We start from the raw sequence: 24446 nt of genomic DNA, 5'->3' as shown, positions 1-24446 counted from the left end.
GATGTTGGTGAGTATCAGTGACAGTGTCCCTGTGAGCCAGTGTGGCGATCCGTGAGTGTGTGTGCGTGCGTGTCCCTGGCGTAACCACACTTCTATTTTAATAAGCGGCCGAGATGTGGGTGAATATGCGCGTCCCTGGGAAATCCTTCAGCGTCGCGATAAAACGTGTGTACGGCTGACCACTGCAGGCCGTGCCGCTACATTACAGCGTCAAACCACGCGGCTATTTTCGTCAAGATGGACGCCATCTGCGTGGTTTCAAATGAAGTCAGGTGACTTATCTGCAAATGTGAGGAATCAATAGTAAAGTTTGCAATAAGCTGTCAGTGTGATGGCATGTTAAAAAAAAAACGTGCTCTATGGGGTTTATGTCAGGGGAATTCACTTGGCCATTCTAAAACCTTGCGTTTCTTTCTCCTTGTGCTTACGTTGAAACTTGCTGTTATTTGAATGCCATCAGCGCAGTCATTAGCACTGAGTGATCAAGCTAATAGCTTCCAGTTTTAAAAAAAGGACATTCGAAAGGAATGTTTCTCCCTTCCGAAGTCGTGTTTTGTTTTACGGCGAGTCGGGTTTCGTCCGAATCGGCAGAGCCAAGTGACAAAGTTCGGTGTCCTATTATCATGCGCGGCAGGAGCGGCGGCGTAATAACGCAATTAAGACGACGAGGTGTGCGCCGATGACGATCCTTAGTGTGGGACATTGTCCCCATTCAAAATTAATTAAATGAACCCTGGCTCGCTCGCTTGCTCGCCCTTCTAATGTGCTGCCGCGGGGCATTTTCATTTGCCGAGAATTGTCTCCACTTTCTTTTTGGTCAGCAGTGTCCTTTTAGTGTATTTTTATTTATTTATCTATTTATTTATCCATCTATTCATGTATTTATTTAATTATTTATTTATGTGTTAGTTGATTTACAGGCTACAGGGGAAGGTCAAAATATTAGACACCGCTGCCAATATGGCACGACTCCTTGACTAGTATACTTAGTTGATTCCAGTTTTATTGTCGAGCATACAACGCACAATTTAAAAAATGTTCTCACTTATATTGGTGCCCATATGCTTAATAGAGACTAACCACTCCTACTGGTGAGCATGTTTGACTTCAAATCGAAATTCACTTTTTTAGTTACCGTCAAGAATTAAGATGGAAGAATATTATTGCAAGTTGGGGGTGTGCGAGTGTGTACATGTGTGTTTGTGTGTGTGTGGCCGTGTGTGTGTGTGTGTGGTGGGGAGGAGCCAGGACACTGAAGCCCTGCGGCCAGGAGCCCGGGAGGACACAGGAAGGTCACTTCATCTACTGGTGTCAAGAGCAACATACACACACACAAACACACACGTCCAGTACACAGTACACAGGCGCACGCTGTTAGGCACACCAGGACATAAAACCAGCACACACCCCAACACACACACACACACACACACTCACGGTAAGACGTCGACTTTACCTTGGCGGCTTTCAAGAGAATTTCTCTCTCCTGCTCGTCCTTCCTCGCTTTTTCCATCCTCTCTAGTTGTTCGAAAAAGCGCAGCTGAGAGCGTACGTCGGCCGATTGCTCGTAGCATTCGTCGTCCTGAGGGGAAAGGACAGATTTAAGAAAAATGTGAAGGCAGGCTTGGTCCCTATTATTCGCTAACAGTGAGGGATTACTTTATAGGTATTGAAAAAAAGATGATTACATTATTCATCTTGTAATAATGAACTTCCTGTGATGTCATAGTTTCAAGGTTTGTTTCAAAGGTTTGATGACAGAACTGCTGGTCTCTTTCGATCAACCAATTCTTTTCATTTTATATTCACTCGTTCACACTGTGTCTAAACTGGAACCAAGATTGGTTTTTGATCCTGATTTTACCCTGAGATCAAGGAAAAGATGCAAACTGGAGGACAGTAAAGTAGCTGGGGGCAGAATTGCTTGCCCCCTTGTTTCCAAGGGGCCTAAATCTGGATTCAATGTGGTTCCAGGTGTTTACATTAGACAAAAACAATCAGCTTATATTTGAGTGACTTTCAATTTGTTCCAAGTCTTTATAAAGGTGTATATATGTCGGAATTTCCATTCTCTGAGACAAATTTTGAATAAGAAACAAATGTGGCAATGTCAGCATGTGGCATCAAAGGTTTTCAGTGAGGTGGTTAAAGGTTTCGAGGTTTGTACTTTCCTGGTTTACTTGCAAAGACACACCCGCCCTAAGGGCTGTAATTCTTATCGATTTCAGTCCAGTGTGGAAAAAAAAAAATGTTCCAGTTCCCGTTCATTCGTCAGTGTGCTGACACAGTGGGGGGCTCTGGGTCATACGGCGGGCCGTGCACTGGACAGCAACCAAACGCGATGTAATCTGACCAATCGAATAAGTGCAAACAAACACACATTCCTGCTAGATTGCTCTGTAACAACGGCACGAATTGAACGTGCAATCGGTCGGAAGAAAATCGTAAATACTAGCAGCTGTGAAGAGTGGAAAGTCATTTTAATATCATGACAAATCTTGCTGTCTCAAATCAAAACATTTTGTCACACTCTATTTTGTCAAATATGTCTGAGTAGATATACTTTTCTATTGTTGGTCCTCACCTGTGGAATAGTTTCAGAAAAAAAAAATCCTCCCAAAAAATACAACAAATAATATAATAAATGTATTTAAAATATATGAAATTATGAATATAAATTTATATATGAATATAAAATTTAAGTTTCTAAAATATAAAATAAATATAAAAAAAAACTAAAAATACTAAGAATAAAGTGAAGCCAATTTTGAAATTAGCAACAAAAAGACATTTAAGGACACAAAGCCAATATTTTGGTTAAAATTTGCTGTTTGGAAATTGAAGCGAGGAATCGAGTTCAAAATCGTCTCCTTTATCAATGTGTCATTTGGGACTGTGGAATTTACAAAGCACAAACGTTCCCCGTTCATTTACCGTGCGTTTGTTGAAGAGACACTTCCCAAGTTGCTTGCTTTAAAAAGCTCTGTTTACAGACTAAGCCCTTTCCTCTTTGCATAAAACGCATCGCATATCGCTTGGGAAAACCCTCCCCCCCCAAAAAAAGGTGCGCGTAAAGACAAAGAAAACAACATTTTTTTTTTTTTTGCAGGTTATCAAAAGTTAATAAGATAATTGCCTATGTTGGCGCGAGGTATATGCTCTCGCTTTCGTCAAGCAGAGCGAATGCGGGCGCGCACATCAGAGGCTTCCCGTGGCACATCCCGTTTCCCCATTCTTGCGCTCTCGCTCTCATCCAGCCTTTGTTGCAGCGCTGAGCCTGCACTCTCCTGCCACCGCCAACCAAGTGAGCCCAGTTACTCTTTAAGGCCCCGCTTCATCTTCCCACCCCCTTTAATTCTTTTCTCCCTTTTTCGCTGATGTCAACAGAGTGGCTTCACAGAGCGTCGGTTGTCGCTCTCACACCTCGTTTGCCAAACCACAAAAAAAAAAAAAAAAAAAAGGAAGAAATGAAAGTGCAAAACAGGACGGGGAGGAGGCAGCTTCCTCCTCGGTGTCAGGAAAAACACCTTTTCAAAATGCTTGGGCTTTAATGTTGGCCAATTAGATGTGTTTCTATTCTTACAAGTCGCCGCTAATATGGAAAAGCACACTGGTGTTCTTTTCTATCTTAACTTTTTTTTTTTTTTTTACCCTACATTCCACTTTATCAACTTAACTCTTCGACAGGAAACTCGCATTTATTTGTCCACATGGTGTAGATCGCAGGTGTCAAAGCCAGGGCCCGGGGGCCGGATCCGGCCCGACGGATCATTTTATGTGGCCCGTGAAAGCAAATCAGATTTTGTCAACTTCAATGAAATCTGTCGCAAAATATTTCAACAAACGTCTATCCTTGACATCTGATTTCAAATCTCTCATTATTTTGTGTAAGATGTGATAATATGATGCGACGACGAAACATTCATTTGGGTTTTCGACCCTCTGAGGGAAGCTGGAGCTACAAAGTGGCCAAATAAGTTTGACACTCCTGGTGTAGATGTACAAGGATGATGTCATACCTTGCAGGAGTCCAGTCTGTGCTGAGCGATGGCCGAAACCTTTTCCAAGACCGTGCGGAGTCGCGACTGTGCGGCGTGTGAGATGAACGTCACGACCTCCATGGGCACGTCCATGACGCCAAACTTCTTGGCTGTGAAATGAAACCGACGCAAAGTAAATTAATCTATAACGAAATTAAACAGCCCGCTTTTTCCCGGATGCCGGCGTGTCTCAATCCGCTCAATGGGTTTTACACAATTAAAAGTTGGTGACCTTTCTTCACACTTTGCTGAGTTTAGTTTGGAGGGAATTATTTGGAAATCCCTTTTCACGCAGAGATCCAACAACATTGTTTAGATACTGCCCTTTTATACGAATCTCAGATTTTCTTTTTTTTTTACGGTGGTACACAGAATATATGTATAGATACAATCCGAAACGTGCAGTTAATTTCTAGAATTAAATTTTATTTCACAAAATCCCGACACGAGGGCTTTAGAAGCTCCTTCAAAGCACAGTAAACCACACTGACCATCTCTTTGAGACGACGGATAATTCCGTTCCCTCCGAGCCAAAAACTCATCGCGAGTCATAACAAAAAAAAGACTTGCTATCCGTTTCCAACTTCTTTTTAAATGACTCCATTAGCATAATTCTACTCTCTGGCAGCCTTTTAAGTAAACCACAGCAATTATTTAAATCAGCCCGACAATACATATAGCACCGGCTCGCTACAGCTTTGAAATGGTTCTTTCCTCATTACCGTGGCGACACACACACACACACACGTGCGCACACACACACTTAAATGTAGCAATGTCACCAGGTCAGGGAAAAACACTAATGGGCTTCCCTTGCTTTCTGAAAACATCTTTTCAAGGGAGAAATTAATATTTCAAGGAACCTGCACGATAAATAGTAGTCAATAACATAAACTGTGCATGACAATACTCCGGCTAAGCATCCTGGTAGTCAACTGCTCTTTTTCTGGCTAAAGCTGAGGCCAAAAAAGGTTAAAGTCAAGTTTAAGTAAAACCAAGACGCCGCGTGTATACGCCACAATCTCAGATTGAGCGGAGTTGGCAGGCCCGGGGTGCCTCCCTCGGACTGCTGTCAGCTGGGAGCGTGGCTCGGCCAATCAACTGACACAACAAAGCTGCGCGGGTGCCAGTAGCCCAGCAGGGGGCGGCCTCGCCTCCTGCCCCACCGTATCACGCTGTGCTGCCCCCGGAGGGAAAGTGTATATTTTTAAAAAGAAAACCCCGCGCGGCCCAAAGGTGACGGGATAACAATCGTGCCGGGAGTCCACTTAGCCTGCGGACCCAAAGATACTTTAATGGAGATGAAACAAGATGAGGTCGCAAGACTCCCCGTCGCGTAAAATGACGTGTTGTTGTTTTATTTTCATTATGTCCAGTCATGATGTTGATGTTTTATTTTGAGTTATCACGTTTTTGTTTTTTTTCCCCACACTGCGGGCCTCAAGAACTACTGTTTTGTTTTTGCTCCAGTTTACAGGAAGTGTAAAAAGGGCCGTTTAACACCGCACTTGATTTTCTTGGTGTTTGCTGCGGGACAGCACACAAAGATGGATGCCATGATTTTGTCCTTGTGTCCTCTTACCACTTTTGATGAAAAAAATGAATGCGTCAATGGTGGACTGAGTATTGTGAAAAATTCCATTTTAAGTGGGAGTGCGGTTTTTACATATAAACGCCTCACTTACGGCTCTGATACGACCACTGAAGGTGACATGGAGAACTTTTAGTGACATGACCACGTAATGAAGACAATATCACCTTGGCTTCTATCAATTTCACCACGAGGGACTTAAAAAAAAATAAAAAATACCCCTGCCGAGTGTGATTCCTCTCAAATGGACCGCTTTGGTCCACAGGACAAATCTGATGGGCCGCCTTTAAAAAGACAAAGCCATCAAGTATTCATGCGTGTACGCCCGCGGTCCAGTGAATTCAGACAGACAGCCACTGAAGAATTCATTAAAAGGAGGTGAAGGAATTGTTAAGTGTATGGCATTTTTGAACCCGGGGCAAACAAGAACAGAGGGCTGTGGCCTCAAACAACTGCGGGCGGGCAAAGACGGCGAGAATATCAAAAAAATCGTCCTGAGTGACGCCACTTTAAATACAAATACAACATGTTCCCTATAAACCGCTCGAGCCATTTCATCATTCTCCGCTTTTTTCGGCAAGAAAAGTTGGAAAATGCCGTTCGACACTGAAGTTGCGGCGAGCTTGCCTGTTTCCAGAATGCGTCGGTGGAGCAGCCCCGGGTGGAGAAAGGCTTCATCCTTGCACGAGCGAATCTGCGTGCCGACCAGCTCCGAGTTGGTGGCGAGTATGCGGGCGCTCTCCTCGTTCAAATTGACGCCCGCCATGGAGGCCACGTCGTTGATGTCGTCATCGTCCCTGGGAAAAAAACAAAAAACGAGAAAAAAAAATAAGTTGTGATGATCGACCACGCCCAACTGACACGTTCACTCTGTTGCAATCTGTGAGAACATCCCGTTTGAAGTCTCACGATGCCAAACGACTTTTGATTGGTGATTAGGTGCCGTCTTGGTCTCATGAGGTCAAAATGTGACAATCAATTGCTTGCCTCACGAAACAAATTGTAAATTTTGCCGTTCGGCCTCTTTGGTTGAAAAGAAAAAGTACTAAAACGCTGCATAGTTGGACACAAGTGTTAAAAAGTTTAGAGAAGGTCAAATGAAGTTCACCTGTAAAGGTGAATTTTAGGTTCATCCTGCAATTTCACTTGCCAAGAAATTCGGAACTTTTGGTGAGCAGTGTGTTTTTGTAAAACCAAGAACAATTGAGTTTGATGAAGATTTTAGAAAACAATGAGAATTTAGTTTTCAATGGGGAAAATAAAAAAGAACCACATAACCCCGACACCACCACGACTCGCCACATCTCGGCGGTCCGCCATTTTACAAAGCGATATGAAACTTGACACAGCGACGGGAGGTTGACAAAGACCATTAGAGCGCACCTCCACCTTCTCGTGCGCTCTAATTACGAGAGAGAGCGTGCAAAACAACGACGATGAATGTGGATGCACGGGGAGGAGCGGACCCGCTGATTCTGACGCCGCCTCTGGCGGTGCACCTACCCATCGCCACGTCCTGGCGGATAACGTGACCTGTCCTAAAACCAAGCGCGCCCTCGGGGGCTGCAATCAAAGATAAAACACAAACGTCGGCGAAACCTTTAAGCGATAAGGGAGTCGAAGCATTTTTTTGCTTTCGGTTCAATTTTAAAAAGCTACTAAAAATGTTTAAGACCACCTCATAAGACAAAAATATTCTAAAAGTGTTTGAGATCATTTAAAGTATTTCTCTTTGGTGTTTTAGCTTCGTCTTAAATGAAGTGTCTTTTAGTCTTAGAGCTCTTTTTTTTTTTTCATCTCTTCCGTGACCCCCGTGGGGACAAGCGATACAGATAATGGATAGATGTTTTTTTTTTTTCTTTCTGCCTACCACAATGACACAGACCGGCTGCTTTCAAAATAAAACGCGACTCAATTACATCCAGAACATAAAGTCCTTCCAAGTCAGGAGGCATATTCAAATATGCTCACGCTGCAGGCCACCATAAAGGTAAAAAGCACAGAGCAGTTGAGGCATTAAAGAACCCCCCCCCCCCATTCCTTGTTAAAAGGGGGTGCACCGCTGCCCTATCATCATCACCTATGGCTTGCCCTGGCTTTGAAACACAAGCTTGATATAGAAACGCCGCTTATGCATGCATGTGGCTGCCGGCTGTAAGCTTCCCCAACCACCACCACCTCCATCCCCACCCCCGAGCCAAGGCAATCCAATAACTCGAGAGGCTCCAGAGGACCGCTAATTACATCTCGGCTTTATTAGCGCCCAGCTGTAGTCGAGGAATATTTTGCATTTCATATCTCGTTGCCTCCTTTTAATGTCAGACCTGTCTCGGGCGTTTGATTTGGAGCCTTGGCAATTGCCAAACACTCTGAGAAATTAAAGCAACACCTCAAAGAGAGTTCATTATTCCACACAGGACCAACCTCAGGTACCGGCATATAGAAAAAAAGAAAATGAAGAAAAACATATATAATCTATAGAGTTACACTGGATTAGCGGGTCACAATAGGACAATTTTAATCTATGATATCAAAATGATGGAAGAATTGAATTTATTCATATAAAGTAAAATTTAATGTTTGGATTGGATGAAGACAAAATTTTATTTTATTTTTATGATTTTCACACAAACACAAAAGTATTCAGGAGTAAAATGTTTTGTATTTTGTTTGATTAAGACAATCCTATCTGTATTATGTCGCCTTTGTCGGGTTTGCGTGTTTGTGACAAACCTGCCCCCGTGGCGCCGGTCTGTGTCGAGACACGTTGCTGGCCTCGAGCGAAACGAAAGGACAGCAAACACCAAAAAAAAAAAAAGTGTACAAGACAACACGAGCAAACGCAACACTCGGAAATGCTTCAAAATTGCCCGCGGCCCGGCAAAACTAGACGAGAAAAATACATAAATAAATAAAAATAACCCCTTGAGATGCGTGATCTCTTTTCCGAGGGGGTCCCAGATATGTAATACTGGTGTTGCCTTACATCATATGTGCAGATAAACAAAGAACAGAAAATGGTTAATTAAATCATTAAAATGCTTCATAATTTTTTTCCCATTTTTATTTCTATATCAATACAGTTATCGGAATATACCAAAATAAAATGACATTATTTATCAAGTTTCTTTAAAGTGCTTTAAGGGGGGGGTAGGTTTTTTTGTTGTTGTTTTTTTTAAATCCACTTGCTGTCAACTGAAAATGACATCACAGGCTCAACTAAATGACCAATCACAGAGAGACAACTAAAACATGCTGGACGGACAGCGGCCCTCGAGTACGGGAGCTGGACATTTAGGTTTATTTGTCTAGAGTTGACAAATCCAGTAACCAATTGGAGTAAAAAGTTGCAAAAAGTCTGGCATCAATTTGAATGGAGGGTTTTTTTTTTTCAGGTGTGGCATTTGAAAGCAGATTTGTATTTATTTGTGTAATTTTCAAGGCTAATTAAAAAGGAGGAGATATATGACGGCAACCTGCGAATGGAAGTATGCAATGTGTGTTTGTGTGTTGGGCCATGGTGATCACGAGGGGGGGGCGGGGGGGGGCAACATGCTTGTCATGTAACAAGCGCCGCCTGACAGCTTAATTACCCACGCAAGCTAAAGATTTATCGGTTTATCAATCAGGGCTCCGGGGCACTGCCTTTGCCCTGGGGACACAGGAGGCGGGGGCATTAGCGCAAACCCATTGGCCCATGTGACCCAGACATGCCTCAGCCCGGTCCTGGTCATGCCGGGGCACAGTCCCGAAGCTCCTACGCAAATGCAACAACACATTCTTTGCCTCTCATGATGTTTACACGCAACAGCGACACACAAAGCCAGCATGTGGACAGTCATGAGCTTTTTATCCTGTGAGACTATAGCCCAGCTTATAAGTTGTTTTTTTAATGCTGCTACCAAAAATTCCACCCATCTGGATGCAATTATGTTATTCTGAAATGATGTGTGTGTGTGTGTGCATAACCAGGTGGCGCAAACACTCCCACGCAGTTTTTGCTTTGAGTGTTGCCTGCAGTCTTGCCTCATAAGGCAATTTAGGGAAATGCTGCCCTCATGTGGAGACTATGCGGAATAACAGAGGTAAGATATTTGTACCTGAAAGAACCTCCTCCGGGGTCATTGAGCTTGTTTTTTTGATTGCCGGAGATCTGAACAGCCAAGCCCACCGGACTCCTCCCTGCTTGGAAGGTGCCCACCTTCCCCATTGTGCCTATTCGGAGAAGATGAGAAAACACTCAACATTTATTTTTATTTTTTTTATCTAGTTCTTGAAACGACAACCACATATGCTTACAAATATAAAAGTCTTGCTCTTTTTTAATGACAATAAATACAGTATATATTTTTTCTGTTATTCAAGCGTACTTTATATTTGTCCGATTTAAGGTTTCAAACGAGTCGCACTCTTCCAATTTGGTGCAGGCTTGTATTTTACGACCACACAACACTCGAACGGGTTTCTCTTCGCACTTTCAAAACCGCGTGCTACCTCCGAGACACTTTTTTTTTTTCTCCTCTTCCCTCCTCCTCCTCCCCAGCGATGCACAAGGACTGCCAGAGTGAATTCAAACTTGATCTTAACAGGCATGTTCTTCGCCGTAGGGCAGAGAAAAAGTATTTTTAGAACGAACCCCGCATTCCAATTTGCAGGGCATAAAAACGACCTACAGATCCTTTTCACTGCGGGCCATCTTGTATGAGGTAGATCAAATTTGGATGCACCCCTGATTACATAGACGCACACACACAAAAAATAGGTAAACGTGTGCTTGTTACGTACACAGCACCTGAGAGGACTCCGCTATAGGGCGATGTTAGTGGGCTTCCATGGCGAGAGTTTGCGTGAATCAGTGTGAGTAAGCAAAGGCGGAGGAGGGAGGGAGAGAAAAAAAAAAAAAAAGTAAAGCACCTGTTCTCTCGCTTGCTCTTTCGCCCGTTACACATTCCGCAAGCCCACCGAGAGGACGCTTCACTAATGGCTAAATGGCCCGTTTAGCCTCCCCTCGCCACCGAAGCGTCGGGTCAACTTTGAGTCACAACACGGCGGCTGAGCGAGAATGTAAAATCGGGGCTTTCCGGAGCGTTAAAAACACGGAGGTGACAAGTTTGATAAGTGAAGCGGATGTTTCACCTTGAGCTCTCATGGACTGCGTGATCATCACAGGCATCCGGACTTGTCCGCCCATGGCGCCTGTGGTCTTCAGACCCTGGGAGGAGACAAGTGAAGTGTTAACGTTCAGTTTGCTTGAGATGATGAAGAAATAAAACAGAGGTGCAGTTGGGTCAGAAAATACAGTGGAACCTCTGAAGTTGCAAAAATCCTAATTTGAGCAAAATTGTTGAGAATACTAAAAACAAAAAAAATACTTTGCTCTTTTTTTATTCTGGGTATAACTTTATTTCTATTTATTCAAAGTAAGCTTTTCCAACCTAACTGGAAATTGTATGTAAATTAGAACATGCCATAGTTGCACTCGCCTATGCTAACACAAAAAACAACTATTTAACAACAATCAAATGAAAATCAGTAACATTTCATTTAGCTCATTGTGCGGCATTTGTAACTCGCTAATTAAGTGACAGACTCACAAAATGAGACTGAATGATTAAGTAATGATGTCATTAATTAGCAAAACGTTGTCATTTAACTCATTACTTAGTTATCACAAATATTACAATTTGAGGGGGAAATTTTTGCCTTTATTTTTTTTTAATATACGGTTCATTGTTTTTATTAATTTGTTTGTTTGGCTGGTGGGATGGTTGACTTGGTTAAGTTAATCAGTGGTTGGCTAGTTGGTCGTTTGTTACATCTTGGAAAGTCTGGATTTTTGGCGGGTGTGCAGATTGAGGATTTGTGTATCGGTTAGCGTCTCTACAAAAAATAATGGCAAGATAACAAGAGATCAAGATGGTGGTAAAAAAAAAAAAAATATATATATATATATATATCTATTGAAGGAGGAGGAGGAAGGCAGGCGGGCATTTTTGCAATGGCGGGTTGTTAGGAGACACTTCCTTCCCGTGTAATGCCACGGGTGAGGCCTTGGGCTCAGCCATCCATTCCTTAGCACTTTGCTTCTCACTGCAAAAAAATGTTTTCGCCTTGTTTTCCATTCTCTGACATGTGCTATATTACTGTTTAAGGGGTGAAAGGTGGGGGGAGGAGGTGAAAAAAAAATATAATAAATAAATAAATAAATAAAACAAGACGACAAAGCAAAGGCCATTTCTTTCCCAGAGATGCACCGTGGGCAAGGAATTCATTCAGCGCAGAAAGCAAAGCACCTCGGGTCAGCCGGCGACACACTTACAAGGTACAAAGTTTGCCAATACGAGTCAAGCAACTTTACTTTCTCACGCATTTTAAATCATATATATATATATATACCCGTATTCTTCTGTACTTAGTGCACCTACAGCATGTTCAATATTTGATTTAATTTACTTTCACACTTCAAAATAATTGAGAAAAACATTACCTGTGCAATTATTGGAAGATTTGATTATTAACAAGAAAAAAATCAAATAAAAAATAAAATAAGCCCTTGGCAGGGATTCTAGGGAGACAAAACACAGCCTGGTTTTCCCCCATTTGACTTTTTTTTTTTTTTTTTTTTTTTTTGCCTTCAACTAATGAGATGGAAGAAGCAGATAGGAGTGTGTCAACCCATTTTGATCATATTTAAACATTTGATGAAAACAAAAATGAAGTGAAGTTAAATCTCTCTCGTGTACTGAACTGACTCCAAGCCAAGTGCCTGAGAAATGTATCCCCACATTACTGCGTGAAGAGAAAGAATTTTTTTTTCTCCTAATTCAACCAACCACTGAAGTGCCACAGGCGGTCATTTGCTGTTTTGTGTGATAGCTTATGTTGTGTATTGGTGTTATCGGGTGGATGTGAGTGTGTGTGTCAGCGAGAGAGTGAGAGTGAGAGTGAGAGCGAGCGCGAGAGCGAGAGCGAGAGCGAGAGAGAGAGAGAGAGAGAGAGAGAGAGAGAGAGAGAGAGAGAGAGAGAGAGAGAGACCAGAGGCATGTTCTGGACATGGATTGCGGCCCGCCACATTGCTTTAAAATTGACCCGGGGCTGACCTAGTTACCTTGCTTCACCTACCGCCGCTTAATGGAGGCAGTGAGAAAGATGAGCGAGTGATTCCGGAGAAGATACAGCCCAAGTGTGTGTGTGTGTGTGTGTGTGTGTGTGTGTGTGTGTGTGTGTGTGTGTGTGTGTGTGTGTGTGTGTGTGTGTGTGTGTGTGTGTGTGTGTGTGTGTGTGTTGCGATGGTAAAATTGGGAGACCGACAGAAGAGAAGCCCCTGGCTCTGCCCGAACCAGACCAGTCAGACCTTACTTGGCACCCCGACATTTGCGATTGCATAATGAGCGCATACTCCGATCCATGTCAATACAATAACAAGCTGTGTGTTGAATGAGATGTACATTCGATATTCATACCGTCCCAGCTGCATGGCCCATGGTCCCATGGGGTAGCGCGCTAGCCCCCGTAGCGGGCCCGACGCTGTTGGGAGGCCGTACGTGGACGGCCGGCCCGCTTACGATGGGCGTCGTTGCTGGTTTGATGCCCTGTTGGGGCGGCTGGGTCAGCGACTGCTGACTGTTTAGCAAAGACAGCCGCAGGGCTGGGAGGCTCTTCTGTGTGGTGGGACAAGAGCAAAATAGATTTCAGTCCACAAAAACAAAGCGACAACATCAAATCTATCGATTAATCTTAGTGTTGTGTTTTGATACACTGTTATGTTACGCTCTGTTTGTTATTAGTTGTGTTGCATTGCTATGTTATCTTTTTTTTTGTGCACACACACACTCACAAGTATTTTCCGGCCAAATTTTGGATGCCAGCAACTTAACATTGCATGACAACATGTGTTTGTAGTTGGATCGGGCGCTCGGCTTGCCTTGATGTGACGCTCATCATGCTTGGCTGGAGAAACCTGCCGGCGACTGGCAGGCACGGCTGCCGGGCCGACTGTCACACACAGTCAGAAATCAGGCCAGGGGGCGGCTGTGTGCTTGTGTTCCTGAGTGTGTGTGTGTGTGTGTGTGTCAGGCTTTGCCATTTGTAGCCTTAGCGTAAAGGGAATGCTACTTCAGGGGCTTCAAAATGAAGAAAAAGAGGAACCAGGTAGTCTTTGAAGGTAGGTGCTGACCGAGTTTGAATGTAATTGGTAAGTCTGAATAAACCCACGTCCCCATTTTGTAAGAGGGTTTGCACACTTGTGCAACCACATGATATGAAAGACTGTTGTTGTTTTTTTATCTATTGATATCTATATTTTATAATGAATATATATTTTATGAAAAATGCCGGTCCCACCTTAAGAAAGGGCACCAGGTAAGGCTGTGGCGACGACTTGAGCTCCGTCTGCAGCCGGCTAGTGAACTCCTCCGGTTCAATCTTGGCATCCTAATTTTTTGAACACCGCAACAAAACAATGAATCACATGTCAATGAGACACACAAAAGTGATGTAAACATGGAAGATCTTAATCACAGCACTCATATTGTCCCCTTCAAGTTATCAGGTATTATTGATAATTTCTAAAAAAAAAAAAAATGCAGGAAGTAATAAGAGGTTTTATGGCGCCATCTACAGCTTAGAAGTGCTCAGTGCATAAAGTTCAATGAGGGAGAGCCTTGTCATAAAAAGTTTTCTGGTTTTCGATAACTTCTCACCAGCAGGTCTTGCACCAGAGCTTTGACGTTCTTGGAGGTTTCCGGTGACGGGGAATTGTGCGACGCCAGCTTGATGAGCGTGGCGAGGAAGTTTTTACACTTCTTCACGTTCTCCTGCATCTCCTGTCATACACCAGACAATACAATTTGAATTTTGGAATTGTACAAATATTAAATCATGCAATGCTGTTGACATTTTCTTACTATTTTGTAATGTTATGCTACGTCTGTTATACGAGTCTGCTATCTTTTGCCACGTTCGAATGATGTTACGCAACACAATGTTATACAATGCCGTGTCGACGTCTGTTAGCGTTTGCAGTTACGTTGCAATGTTACGCTTGCGCTACATCCGTGCTGTGATGATTCCGCTCCGTGTTTTTCTGTCGCACATCTGTTTGTCGTCCGCATGAGGCTGGGCGTGTGTGCTTAAACGTATCCTTGGGTTGGTATTCCTCGTGTGAATGTACAAACGCAAACGCGCGTGGGCACGTGTGAGACCCTTTGTGTGCGGCCAGCTGCGAGAGGGGGTTGGGGGGTTGGGGGGCTTGTGACACAGCCAGCCTGCTGGCAGCTGTGACAGCACTCACACCGGAGAGATAGAAAAAGAAAAAAGGAAAGCGAAAGAGAGAGCACTGCAGAAGTGGGCTTAAAGGAAACAAGAAAAAGGTGATAAAACGAGGAATGTCGTCCAATAAAAAAATTCAACACAAAACTGCCAAAGCAGATCGAGAAAAAATCCTATTCTGCCTTCATTTACAATATTAAATGTCATTTTTATGTGATGATTCTGCAGTGAGAGAACCTGGGACACGACAGAAGCTCCAGGGGCCACGGCGATGCCCGTCGTCTGCGGGGGTTGCGAGGCGCTCTGGACCGGCTGCGCCTGGGGTGCGGAGACCGCGGGGGTCTGCTGCGGAGCCGTCACCGCCACGGCCGGCGCCACGGGGCCCTTCTGCAAAGAGACGAGAGAGAGGAGATAAATAGGACGTGACGCCTGGCTGCCGGCAAGGCCACGGAGAAGAGGAGGCGGACGCCGCGGCGTTCCTGTCACATCTGGCGCGGCGACTTCTTGGACGTCACTTAACGCAGTGCTTCTCAAAACTGGAATCCACGAGCCGCAGCTTGGAGGTCCAAAAATCATTTGCATGCATTTTTTTTTTCTTTTATTGGATACGGTGAGTCGCCAATATTCGCCATCGGGCATTGACAAATTCCGATGTTTGTGAACCTATCCCACAATTTCAAAGTAGAAACACAAAGACAGTTCTCTCACTGGACGTAGTGCGGGACAGGAGGTAACGAAGGAAGGAGTAGAGGAAGAGGAAGAAGAAGAAGAGGTGGTCTGAAGGGCAGGGCTGGAAGGAGCAGGAGAGGGAGATGGTGCCACCTTGGCTGGGGTCAGAGCACATTGTCTGGTGGTCTGAGAGTTTGCCGGAGACTGTCAGAAGCAGAAGCAGAGACAAGGGAAGAAAGAGGAGAAACGTCAAGATGTCGGTCGTGGACAGTAACCGATTATACTCGACCTCGTTTGCAAACTCACCTGCAGTACTCGATAGTCTTGGTCGACTTATTTGCACAGCCACTTGTTGCTAAGCAACCAATTAGTGTACTTTTATACGTTTGTCCTATACTCGACATCTATCAAAGGCGTACGTGGGTCTACTTTATGTGCACACAAATAGGCACGGTGAAGAAGTAGCATGGTGAGGGAGGTTCCCCCATCCGCTAAAAGTTTAACAGGATCCAAAAGAGCCCGGGGAAAGTTTGCACGAGTGGGGTTGATGATGGTGGTGGTGGTGGGGGGCCACAGGGTGCATCCCACCGCTAGCGGCGCCACCCTGTCGCCGCGTCTCGCTGCTTCTACCTCAGTGTTGAGTCTTTTAAAATAATCAAGCAGCAGGCTGATGAATGATTGAGGAGGTTATGGATGGAGGGAAGGAAGGAAGGAAGATTGCGACGCCTTCCTCTTCTCCCCTCTGGCGTTGCGGGAAGACTGACAGGCCTGACAGCTCTGGGAATAAACACCATACCCTTTTTATTTCCACCAACCTCGACCCTGCTCGTGCTTTTCCTGGCGAGGGGAGCACAAGGCGGCCCGCTAATTTGTCACCACGCTTGCATTGTGCAAAGAGAAGGGGATGAATACAATAAGAATTTATTATTTATGGCAATTTAATTACTAGGCACCTATAATATTATTTTGATTTTTTTTTCTGTAGAAAATCAATTGAATAACTGGAAATTTCAGTTTACACTGTTACAGAGGTATGAATTTACAAATAATAATATAATGTAGCATACTATATTGTTCCTCTCATTGTTATCAAAATAATATATTTAATAATATGTTTATTAGGGTTTATCATATTGCCGAATAGGTCATGCAACAACAAAATTTGGAAAAAAAGATATATAACATTTTATTGACGTAGTCACTGGGGTATGACTTTGGCATTACATTACAATTATACAATAAATTGAAAAATAATTGTTTGTCATTTGGTAGTCTAAATGCCATAAGGTGCATGATCATCATTATTATTATTAGAAGAAACATGTGGAGTACAGTAGTTCAGTTGTGAGCGCCAAAGGAGGTAAAGACGGTAAAATGCTGCCCTCCAGTGTCGGTTGCATGTGCTCACAGCGATTAAATGCATAATTGCAAATATTTGAAATGTATTTATTTGTTGTCGTTGTCTGCATGACCTGAAAGTAGAATATTATTTAAATGAGCTTCAGACAAATCCTCCCTCTCTCACCTCATCTAATGCCTCTAGTTTTATTTTGGATTAATTTGCCAAAGTACTTCATCTGTCGCGATAAATTGGTTCTTACATTAATGAATGGGTAACATACAAATGGCCCTCACGAGAAATTTAGAAACTTGGCCTCAAAATCACTGATTGCAAAATTAATTTCAACATTAATGCTTACACTTGATGTTTGTCTTGCTTATTGCGTAACAAGTGGGGCTGAGTGAGGTTAATTTTGCTATACTTAATACCTGTAAGTTATTTTAATACGCAACAGTATTTAAGTATTTTTCCAATATTAACTTGTCTCCACAGGTGATAAGTAAAGCTGCATCAATAATTCAGTGTTTAACCCCAGAAGGTCCCCCGTGATATTAATCCTCTTTTTAATCACAGCCTATTCTACACATAAAAATAATATTAATTTGCTATAATTATATCACAATCAGAGGGCAAGGAGAGTGCCGTGAATGCTAAAGGAATGCTAAAATGTTACCTCTCGATTATGACTCATTATTTTGACTTGTTGTATTCCCTTTGAGAACATTTTAGAAAATGAAAAATACACTTTACCTGCGGAGTGCTGACTCTGAAGGATGCCCCCGTAGTGGGAGTGGCGGGCCGTGGAGTGATGTTATTCTGGGCCTGGACCTGACCCTGAGCTTGCGCCTGAGCCTGCGCCTGTGCCTGAGCCAATGCCTGCTGAGGAACCAACACCAGCTGGCCCAGCTCGGTCCGTACCAGCACCATGCCTGAGGAAGCACGGGGACATTAATTAGAGAAAATTGTTGGGGGGTGCAAAGACAAGCTGGAGGGGCAGTGGGGGGGCAGCGGTCAGTATGTACTCACAACCATACCAAATCTCATTTTTAAACTGAGGAAATCCAAACATCTTTATATTTAATGAGTAGCTTTATATTTATTGATAGGCTTTTTTGGCTGATTTCATACAAACTAAGATCAAAAAGATATTTTATTGTTATGTTTATTTACTTTGTTGTGAATCGTGGACCCTCCATCATTATTGCGCATCCCAGGTTGAACTTGTCTTTTATTTGGGGAAAATAACATTTTGACAAGCATCCGTCAGAAACATTACTTGTGAAGTAACAGCAATTACATGCGCCAGTAGCCACATAGCTAATTAGCTACTACATCAACAAATCCAGTGTAGCGCAGCCTCTGACGATGGGATGTCCTAGCTAACAAAATGTTTGGCGCGATGTCATACTCGTACGTAAATATTACTGCATATCGAGAAAGAAAAGGCATGGCAAGTACACACCTGAAAATCTTCAACCTTTCATATTGCTTGGGTCAAATTTGACCTGTTTCAAGCTAAATGTTCAAGCACCTTGGATGCTGTGAGCCTTACCAGACGGGATGGTGAACCCAGGTGGCAGCTGGATGGTGGTTTGCTGCTGGGGCGGTCTGACAATGAGCTGTGGCGCAACGATCCTCTGAGGTGCGGCCAGACCGGGCCGGGTCGGTGTCTGCGTGGTTGGCGAGGCTGCAACTGGGGCAGCTGGGGCGACAGGGTTGGCTGGGACAGCGGGGGCGACGGTGATGGCAGGGGTTGCGGGGGCGGCGCCGGTGGGTCGGACCGTGCTGATTGTGGTGGTCACTGATGTGGTCTGACCGCCGACGCTGCTTGTTGTCACTGAAACTGCTGCTATGGTGGTGGTGGTGGTGGCCGTAGTAGCGGTTGTGGTTAAAGGTTGAGTTACTGCGGGAGTGCTGGCGGTCGGTGTTGTTGTTGTCACGGCGACGGAGGAAACAGTGTTTATAACAGAGCTCGTAGTGACACTTGTGGACTGACATTCGTTGGGAGTCCCTGCGGAGTCTGTGGCGCTTTTCGTGTGGTTCTCCTGTGCAGGTGGCGAGGAGGTTAAGGAGGAGGCAGATGGGGACGAAGTGACAGGTGGCGTCGGAGCACCTTGCTGAGACAACGCCGACACGCTGGTACCGTTCTGGGCTATGCTGGCCACTATGTGACTGGGGAGTCTCTGCAAGGCAATGGTGGGGGTGCCTCGATCCAGGGCAATGGCCGACTGACTCGCAGATAGGCTGGCGTTGGCGAGTGTGAAAGTCGGCGTACTGCTAGTTGAGGTGCTCGCCGGCGGGAGGTCGGTGGGGCTGCCGCAGGCATCGTCGCCTCCCGCCGCGGGGCTGCTGCCGCTGCTGTTCCCTCGATTGGTCACGGCGGCACCGTTCAAACTCTTAATCCGAGCAGAGAAGGTCCGTCGCGGGGTGGCAAAGCGTCGTTTTGAAGCGTCCGCGATAGCCTCATCTGAGTCCGGGGAAGCCTTTGCGGGGTGGTCGGAGGTGGTAGCGGTGCTGATGCTGCTGGCCGGCGGGGAAGTTGACACGCCAGACGCGGGCAGTGTTGTGATGGATGCTCCATGTGATTGAGAGCCGCTGTTACTGGCGGATGCGGCGGCGGCAGCGGCAGGGGTCTCACCGGATGAAAGCGGGGTGTCCTGGGAAGGAGATGTGACAGTTTTTTCCGTGGAGTTTAGATCCTGGTGCATGTCGGGTTTATTACGGCGCCCTTGTTGTTGATCTAGTGTTGTGGAGCCCACCGGAGCTGGTAGCGTTTTCCCCAAGTGATGGTTAGCGGGGGCAACTGAGCCAGCGCCTCGGCTCTCGTCGCTTTTAGCCGTCGCGTTGCTCTGGCCGGTCAGCTGAGACTCCAGAGAGCCCACTAAGTCGCTCACAGCCTTCTCATCTACCTCGGAAAATAGCATATCTTCCAGGGGATCGGAGGCGCCCGCCATCTCTGATCTCCGATTGCTGTCTTTTTCTTTTTACTGTACGCATGCGTGTTACTAGGCATTGTGGGAATGAGTCTGACGTCATTAGATTTTTGATTTTTTTTTTTTCCCTACAGAGGCGAAATGGTCGTATTTCTGGTTCTTTTCAATTCTTGATTTATTAATACAGCCGCAAGATGTACAAAGGAGTATATGTAATGTTCATGCGAGTGAATAATTTCTTTTACTATTCGTAAGTACACATATAGTACCAATGTTTTATTTTTGTATTTGCGAGCAGACAATATGGGGGCAGGACGAAAAGATCTCGTAGAATCTCGCGATAAATAAAAACAGCTTGAATCTTGCCTTCTTATTTCTTCCTATTTTGTCTTCGCAATACTCATTCGGTACAACCAAAAATCTCATTAATGTGTGGAAATTAATTATGTTGCAAAGAAAAAAAAAAGAGAAAAAGCCGTGGGTGTCACTTTGGAAGCCGCGCCAGTTCTTCTCCCACAATCCTTTGCGGTGGTTGAAAATAACTAACACGGCCATGTCGTGTCGTAGAAATCAATTTGGAAACGGACGAGAGAAACTCATTTCTTAACTTACTCTCTCCGGCTAAATTGTCTCGGAATCGCAGTCCTACCTGTTATAATTTTGACGACTCTATTGAGAGAGAAAAGCATTTCCAAGCCAAACGCGTGCGCGAGTGATTACAAGGGTGTCAAAATGAGCGGAGGAGGGACGCCGTATATCGGTAGCAAAATTAGCCTCATCTCCAAGGCCGAGATTCGCTACGAAGGAATTTTGTACACCATAGACACTGAAAACTCCACCGTAGCTCTCGCCAAAGGTAAGCCCGGTTATCTAACGCATGTGTTTAGTTTCTTAAAGTCACCTAAACAACCGACTTTGGTGACATTGATAAGCAATGATGTCGGGTTTTTTTTTTCTCGCAGTTAGCCAGCTAGCTCACCAGCTAATGCGTGCCCTTTGTTTATGTTGTGTTGGCGCTATCTTGCATGTTCCAAGTCAAAAAAATGACTCACTGAAACTTTCTAGCCTCATTAAAAGTAGCGCTTGGGATCTCGTGAACAACTTTAGGAGTTTTTTTTTTTTACTCAAAACGATATCGGTTGAGTAGTTATACTGGTTAGCCATAATGATTTTTTACTTGCTTTATGATGTCATTTGTGAGCTATACCCGCACACAAAATTGCGCAATCTGGGTTATTTGAAAATGACCGTGCTCGTTTTTTCCCCATACAGTTCGCTCGTTTGGGACTGAAGACAGGCCCACTGAAAGGCCCATTCCACCCCGGGATGAGGTCTTTGAGTACATCATCTTCAGGGGCAGTGACATTAAGGACTTGACTGTATGCGAGCCTCCTAAGGCTACCAGCAGTTTGCCTCAAGACCCGGCCATCGTTCAGGTGAACCGACATTTACATTTATCGAGAAAACACCGGTGGTGGCAATAAATTGAGGACCGCGTGTATCATATGTAACAATCTCGGCACTTACGGTTGCAGTCGTCCCTCGGATCGAGCGGTGCGGCCGGCCCGTCGGCGCCATTCCAGTCTGCTGGTGCGTACGCTCCCTTCAGCAGGGCCCCGGTGCAAACCTATGGACAGTTTGGCGGTGCACCGCAGTTTGGCGCACCTGGGGGTAAGAAGATGTTTTTCCTTTGCATTATATTAACCAGGTGCTGTCAGGGAGATTAAAAAAAATAATAATCTGGATAAAATCAATAAATTAAACAGAAGTTAATCTTGTTTTTTAACAGGACGCATCAGTCCTGAGTTGGACCCTCTCGGAAAGAGCTCCGCCCTGAATCAGGCCACGCAGGCACCCTCCTCGGCTGCCCCCGCGCCGTCGCTCGGACAAAGAAGTCAGGCGCCAGGCTCGGCACCTCGACCTATCGGGACTTCCGTTGGCAACCAGAAGCCCCCCGACCTCCTGGAGAGGAAGGGTGAGTCGTGAAATCGCCGCACTTGAGTCGCGTCGAGGTTGTCTCCGGTGTATAAAAGTCTCTTTTGGTTTTGTCTGTGGGGTTTAGCTCCCGAAGTGGCCAAAGTGGCAACTCAAGGGGATCATGAGCATACCGCTGTTGAAAACCGCGACCCCAACAGGCGTCAAGGAGGTGTGTATTTTGCAGAAGAAACTTTGTCAGTTTGTCTGCCGTACCGACCCACGCATCTTCGGCGTGTCGATTGACAGGTCAGTGCTACATGTCGGCGAGCGCCCAGCCGGTGCGTCGCGGGCGCGGCAGGGGCAGCCGCAGCAGGGGCAAAGTGAACGTGCGCCGGGATGGGATGATGAAGTTCGAGGAGGACTTTGACTTTGAGACGGCCAACGCTCAGTTCCACAAGGACGACATCGACAAAGAATTGCAGACCAAGCTCAAGCTTAAAGGTGACGTGCGCAATCCGACTAAACACGCTCTTTTGTGCTATCCTTTTTTTTTTTTAATCCGCAGACGACAAGGTAGAAAAGACGCCAAATGGCGAAGAAGCCGACCCGGAACATCCAAGTACGGAGGCGCCAGTCGAGGAAGAGGAGGCGGCGATACCTCCCTGTTACTACGACAAGACCAAGTCCTTCTTTGACAACCTGTCCTGCAACGACTCCAAGTAATTAAGAAAGGATATGATCTTGGCAAATTTAATCATCTGACCAAAAATGTTCACAATTTTACCATGAATTCAAATCAGAAAAGTCACACTGTACACTTTATGATTTTCTTTGAATGTCTAAAAATCTGTGTTAATAAGTTCGGTTCTGGTTTAGAACTAACAGCAGAAATGTTTTGCACAAACATTTCTGTTTTGCTTCATACTAATCCAATGTTTTATTTTTTGTTTTTTTTAGTAAATCGCATGATGGAGGATTCTCAAGGTAAGTCGCACGTTTAGTAGCGTTTTAGTCGTTAGCCGCCCCCCCCATCGATATCGCTGATGGTGTGCGTTTTGCATGGCAGAGAGCGGAGGTCGACCTGGGCGGAGGAGCGGCGGATGAACGCCGAGACATTCGGCATCCCGCTGAGGCACCACCGCGGCCGAGGAGGGTTCCGCGGCGGAAGAGGCTACATGGCGCCCCGCGGGGGGCGGGGACGACCAGCCGGCCGAGGCTCCTTTGGCCCCCCTCGGGGGGCGCCGCCCGGATTCCGAGGCGGCTACCGTGGCGGCAGAGGAGGCCGCGAGTTCTCCGACTTTGAATATGCGGTAAATCTCAAATTGGTTACGGCAGAATTAGTGGATTTAAAAGCCAATTTACAAAGTTTGAATTTGACGGTGTAAGAAATGGCAGTTTGATTCCGTTGTTATTTTGTGTTGTAGAAGGACAACAAGGTGGCGGCGTAATCCTGCCCACTTGGATGACGACCAATCGTAGCTCTTTGAAAACATGTTCTTGGGTCCCAACATTTGCCAGGAAGGAAGAAGACACGGCGGCGTGCCACCTTCATTTTTTCTTCTTCTATTTTGAGTTACGAGTGGTGTAAATAAGTGGAGTCAGTCAGTACGCCGACTGGCCTTAGATAGCTTTATTTTTTCCTCTTTCGTTTTTTGTTTCAATTCCATTTTGAACATTACATCCTGTTGAGACAGCCTGAAGGAAACCAAATGCGTGTTGAGCAGTCCACTATTAACTTTTTTTTTTTCTCCCCTCTTCCTCCTTTCAAGAGCGCTTTGAATATAGTTAGCCAAAAAGTTTGCATTCTGCTCCTCGGTAAGCCACTTTCACTCAGAAAGAGTTCAATATTTTTTGTGAAGCTTTTTGTTTAGTTTTTTCTCAAACAAAAAGGGACAGCAACTGGATATGTGACGTGAATGATAGAATTTTTGTTTGGTTTTTTTCCGGCTCCAATTTGTATTAGGGAGTGCCTTCAATGTGGGGTGGGTGGGTGTTTGGGGATTTTTCTACAGCTCTCCCTTTAATGTTGATGCTTTCTAGCAAGTGTATTGATTAAAAAAAAATAAAAAAAAAGCACGAGCAGGTGATGTTGCAAACAATGTAACTTAGAAGAATGGACATTGAATAATACATGAAGAGCAAATAAACCATTATGTTTAAGTTAATGTTGCACATTTGAGCCCGACACTGCATGATGAGCGCTCCGTCTATTTTGAAACCAGCCCAAGACGGATATCCATTGAGAAGCATCTGCAACTGTTTAGCTTCGTGAGTTTGTTACTTCCTATGACCTTCTGGAACATTTTGAAAACCAAGGAATTGTTTTTTTTTGTCCTTGAAAGCATCAGTAAAAATTGAATTTTTACAATTGAAAAAAAAATAAAGGTTTCAAAAGAGTATTTAATAATGTTGCTGTTGTTTTATTTGAGGTTACATGCAAAATGCAGGGGGAAGTAGTTATGTTCATGCCATATAAATATTTTCAAGTATTACAAATTATTTTTCGAACAATAGTTCACCTAGACCTACTGAATGCACTTCACTGGATGTCACGTGGATATAAAATATATATTTATGATCTCAGCCGTCTATATTGTCATAAAATACGACTCAATTATTGGACAATACAACATCCGTAACGTTATGAACATTTTTTTTCTGGACGATTTGATACCGTCTAGTAC

General features: G+C 44.7%; 2 protein-coding genes across 4 annotated transcripts in view; one reads left to right on the top strand and one right to left on the bottom strand.

Annotated features, from left to right (window-relative positions):
- Positions 1-20085, bottom strand: part of LOC147059548 (transcription initiation factor TFIID subunit 4) — a 47441-nt gene extending 27356 nt beyond the window's left edge. For 2 of the 3 annotated variants that reach the window (XM_085907236.1, XM_085907237.1), the window contains exons 1-11: positions 18465-20085; positions 17663-17841; positions 15139-15288; positions 14334-14456; positions 13975-14064; positions 13095-13292; positions 10768-10843; positions 9732-9846; positions 6259-6428; positions 4020-4150; positions 1457-1582 (exon numbers count right to left, since the gene is read on the bottom strand). In XM_085907236.1, the coding sequence (XP_085763362.1) occupies positions 1457-1582; positions 4020-4150; positions 6259-6428; positions 9732-9846; positions 10768-10843; positions 13095-13292; positions 13975-14064; positions 14334-14456; positions 15139-15288; positions 17663-17841; positions 18465-19866 (2760 nt within the window). In that variant the 5' untranslated portion in view covers positions 19867-20085. Of the gene's footprint in view, positions 1-1456; positions 1583-4019; positions 4151-6258; positions 6429-9731; positions 9847-10767; positions 10844-13094; positions 13293-13974; positions 14065-14333; positions 14457-15138; positions 15289-15609; positions 15775-17662; positions 17842-18464 lie in introns of all 3 variants that reach the window. The other variant, XM_085907238.1, reaches the window with a different exon arrangement.
- Positions 20086-20335: 250 nt separating this feature from the next.
- Positions 20336-24169, top strand: lsm14ab (LSM14A mRNA processing body assembly factor b). The gene is made up of 10 exons (XM_085907239.1): positions 20336-20701; positions 21118-21281; positions 21381-21516; positions 21635-21820; positions 21908-21991; positions 22069-22263; positions 22328-22481; positions 22720-22746; positions 22829-23072; positions 23187-24169. The coding sequence occupies exons 1-10, from the start codon at positions 20578-20580 to the stop codon at positions 23208-23210; spliced, it is 1338 nt and encodes a 445-aa protein (XP_085763365.1). The 5' UTR covers positions 20336-20577; the 3' UTR covers positions 23211-24169.
- Positions 24170-24446: the final 277 nt, after the last annotated feature.

Source organism: Syngnathus leptorhynchus, chromosome 3 (genome assembly GCF_054491065.1).
Source record: "Syngnathus leptorhynchus isolate UIUO chromosome 3, UIUO_Slep, whole genome shotgun sequence".
NCBI classification, from domain to species: domain Eukaryota; kingdom Metazoa; phylum Chordata; class Actinopteri; order Syngnathiformes; family Syngnathidae; genus Syngnathus; species Syngnathus leptorhynchus.
The sequence above is the reverse complement of the archived record's forward strand: the minus strand, read 5'-3'. Positions and strand labels throughout refer to the sequence as shown.

Bases quoted from the DNA above. Each gene is read 5' to 3' on its own strand.
- lsm14ab (XM_085907239.1), top strand. From the start codon at position 20,578: ATGAGCGGAGGAGGGACGCCGTATATCGGTAGCAAAATTAGCCTCATC. The intron at 20,702-21,117 runs GTAAGCCCGGTT...TTCCCCATACAG, and splicing joins CACCGTAGCTCTCGCCAAAG to TTCGCTCGTTTGGGACTGAA. The intron at 21,821-21,907 runs GTGAGTCGTGAA...TGTGGGGTTTAG, and splicing joins CGACCTCCTGGAGAGGAAGG to CTCCCGAAGTGGCCAAAGTG.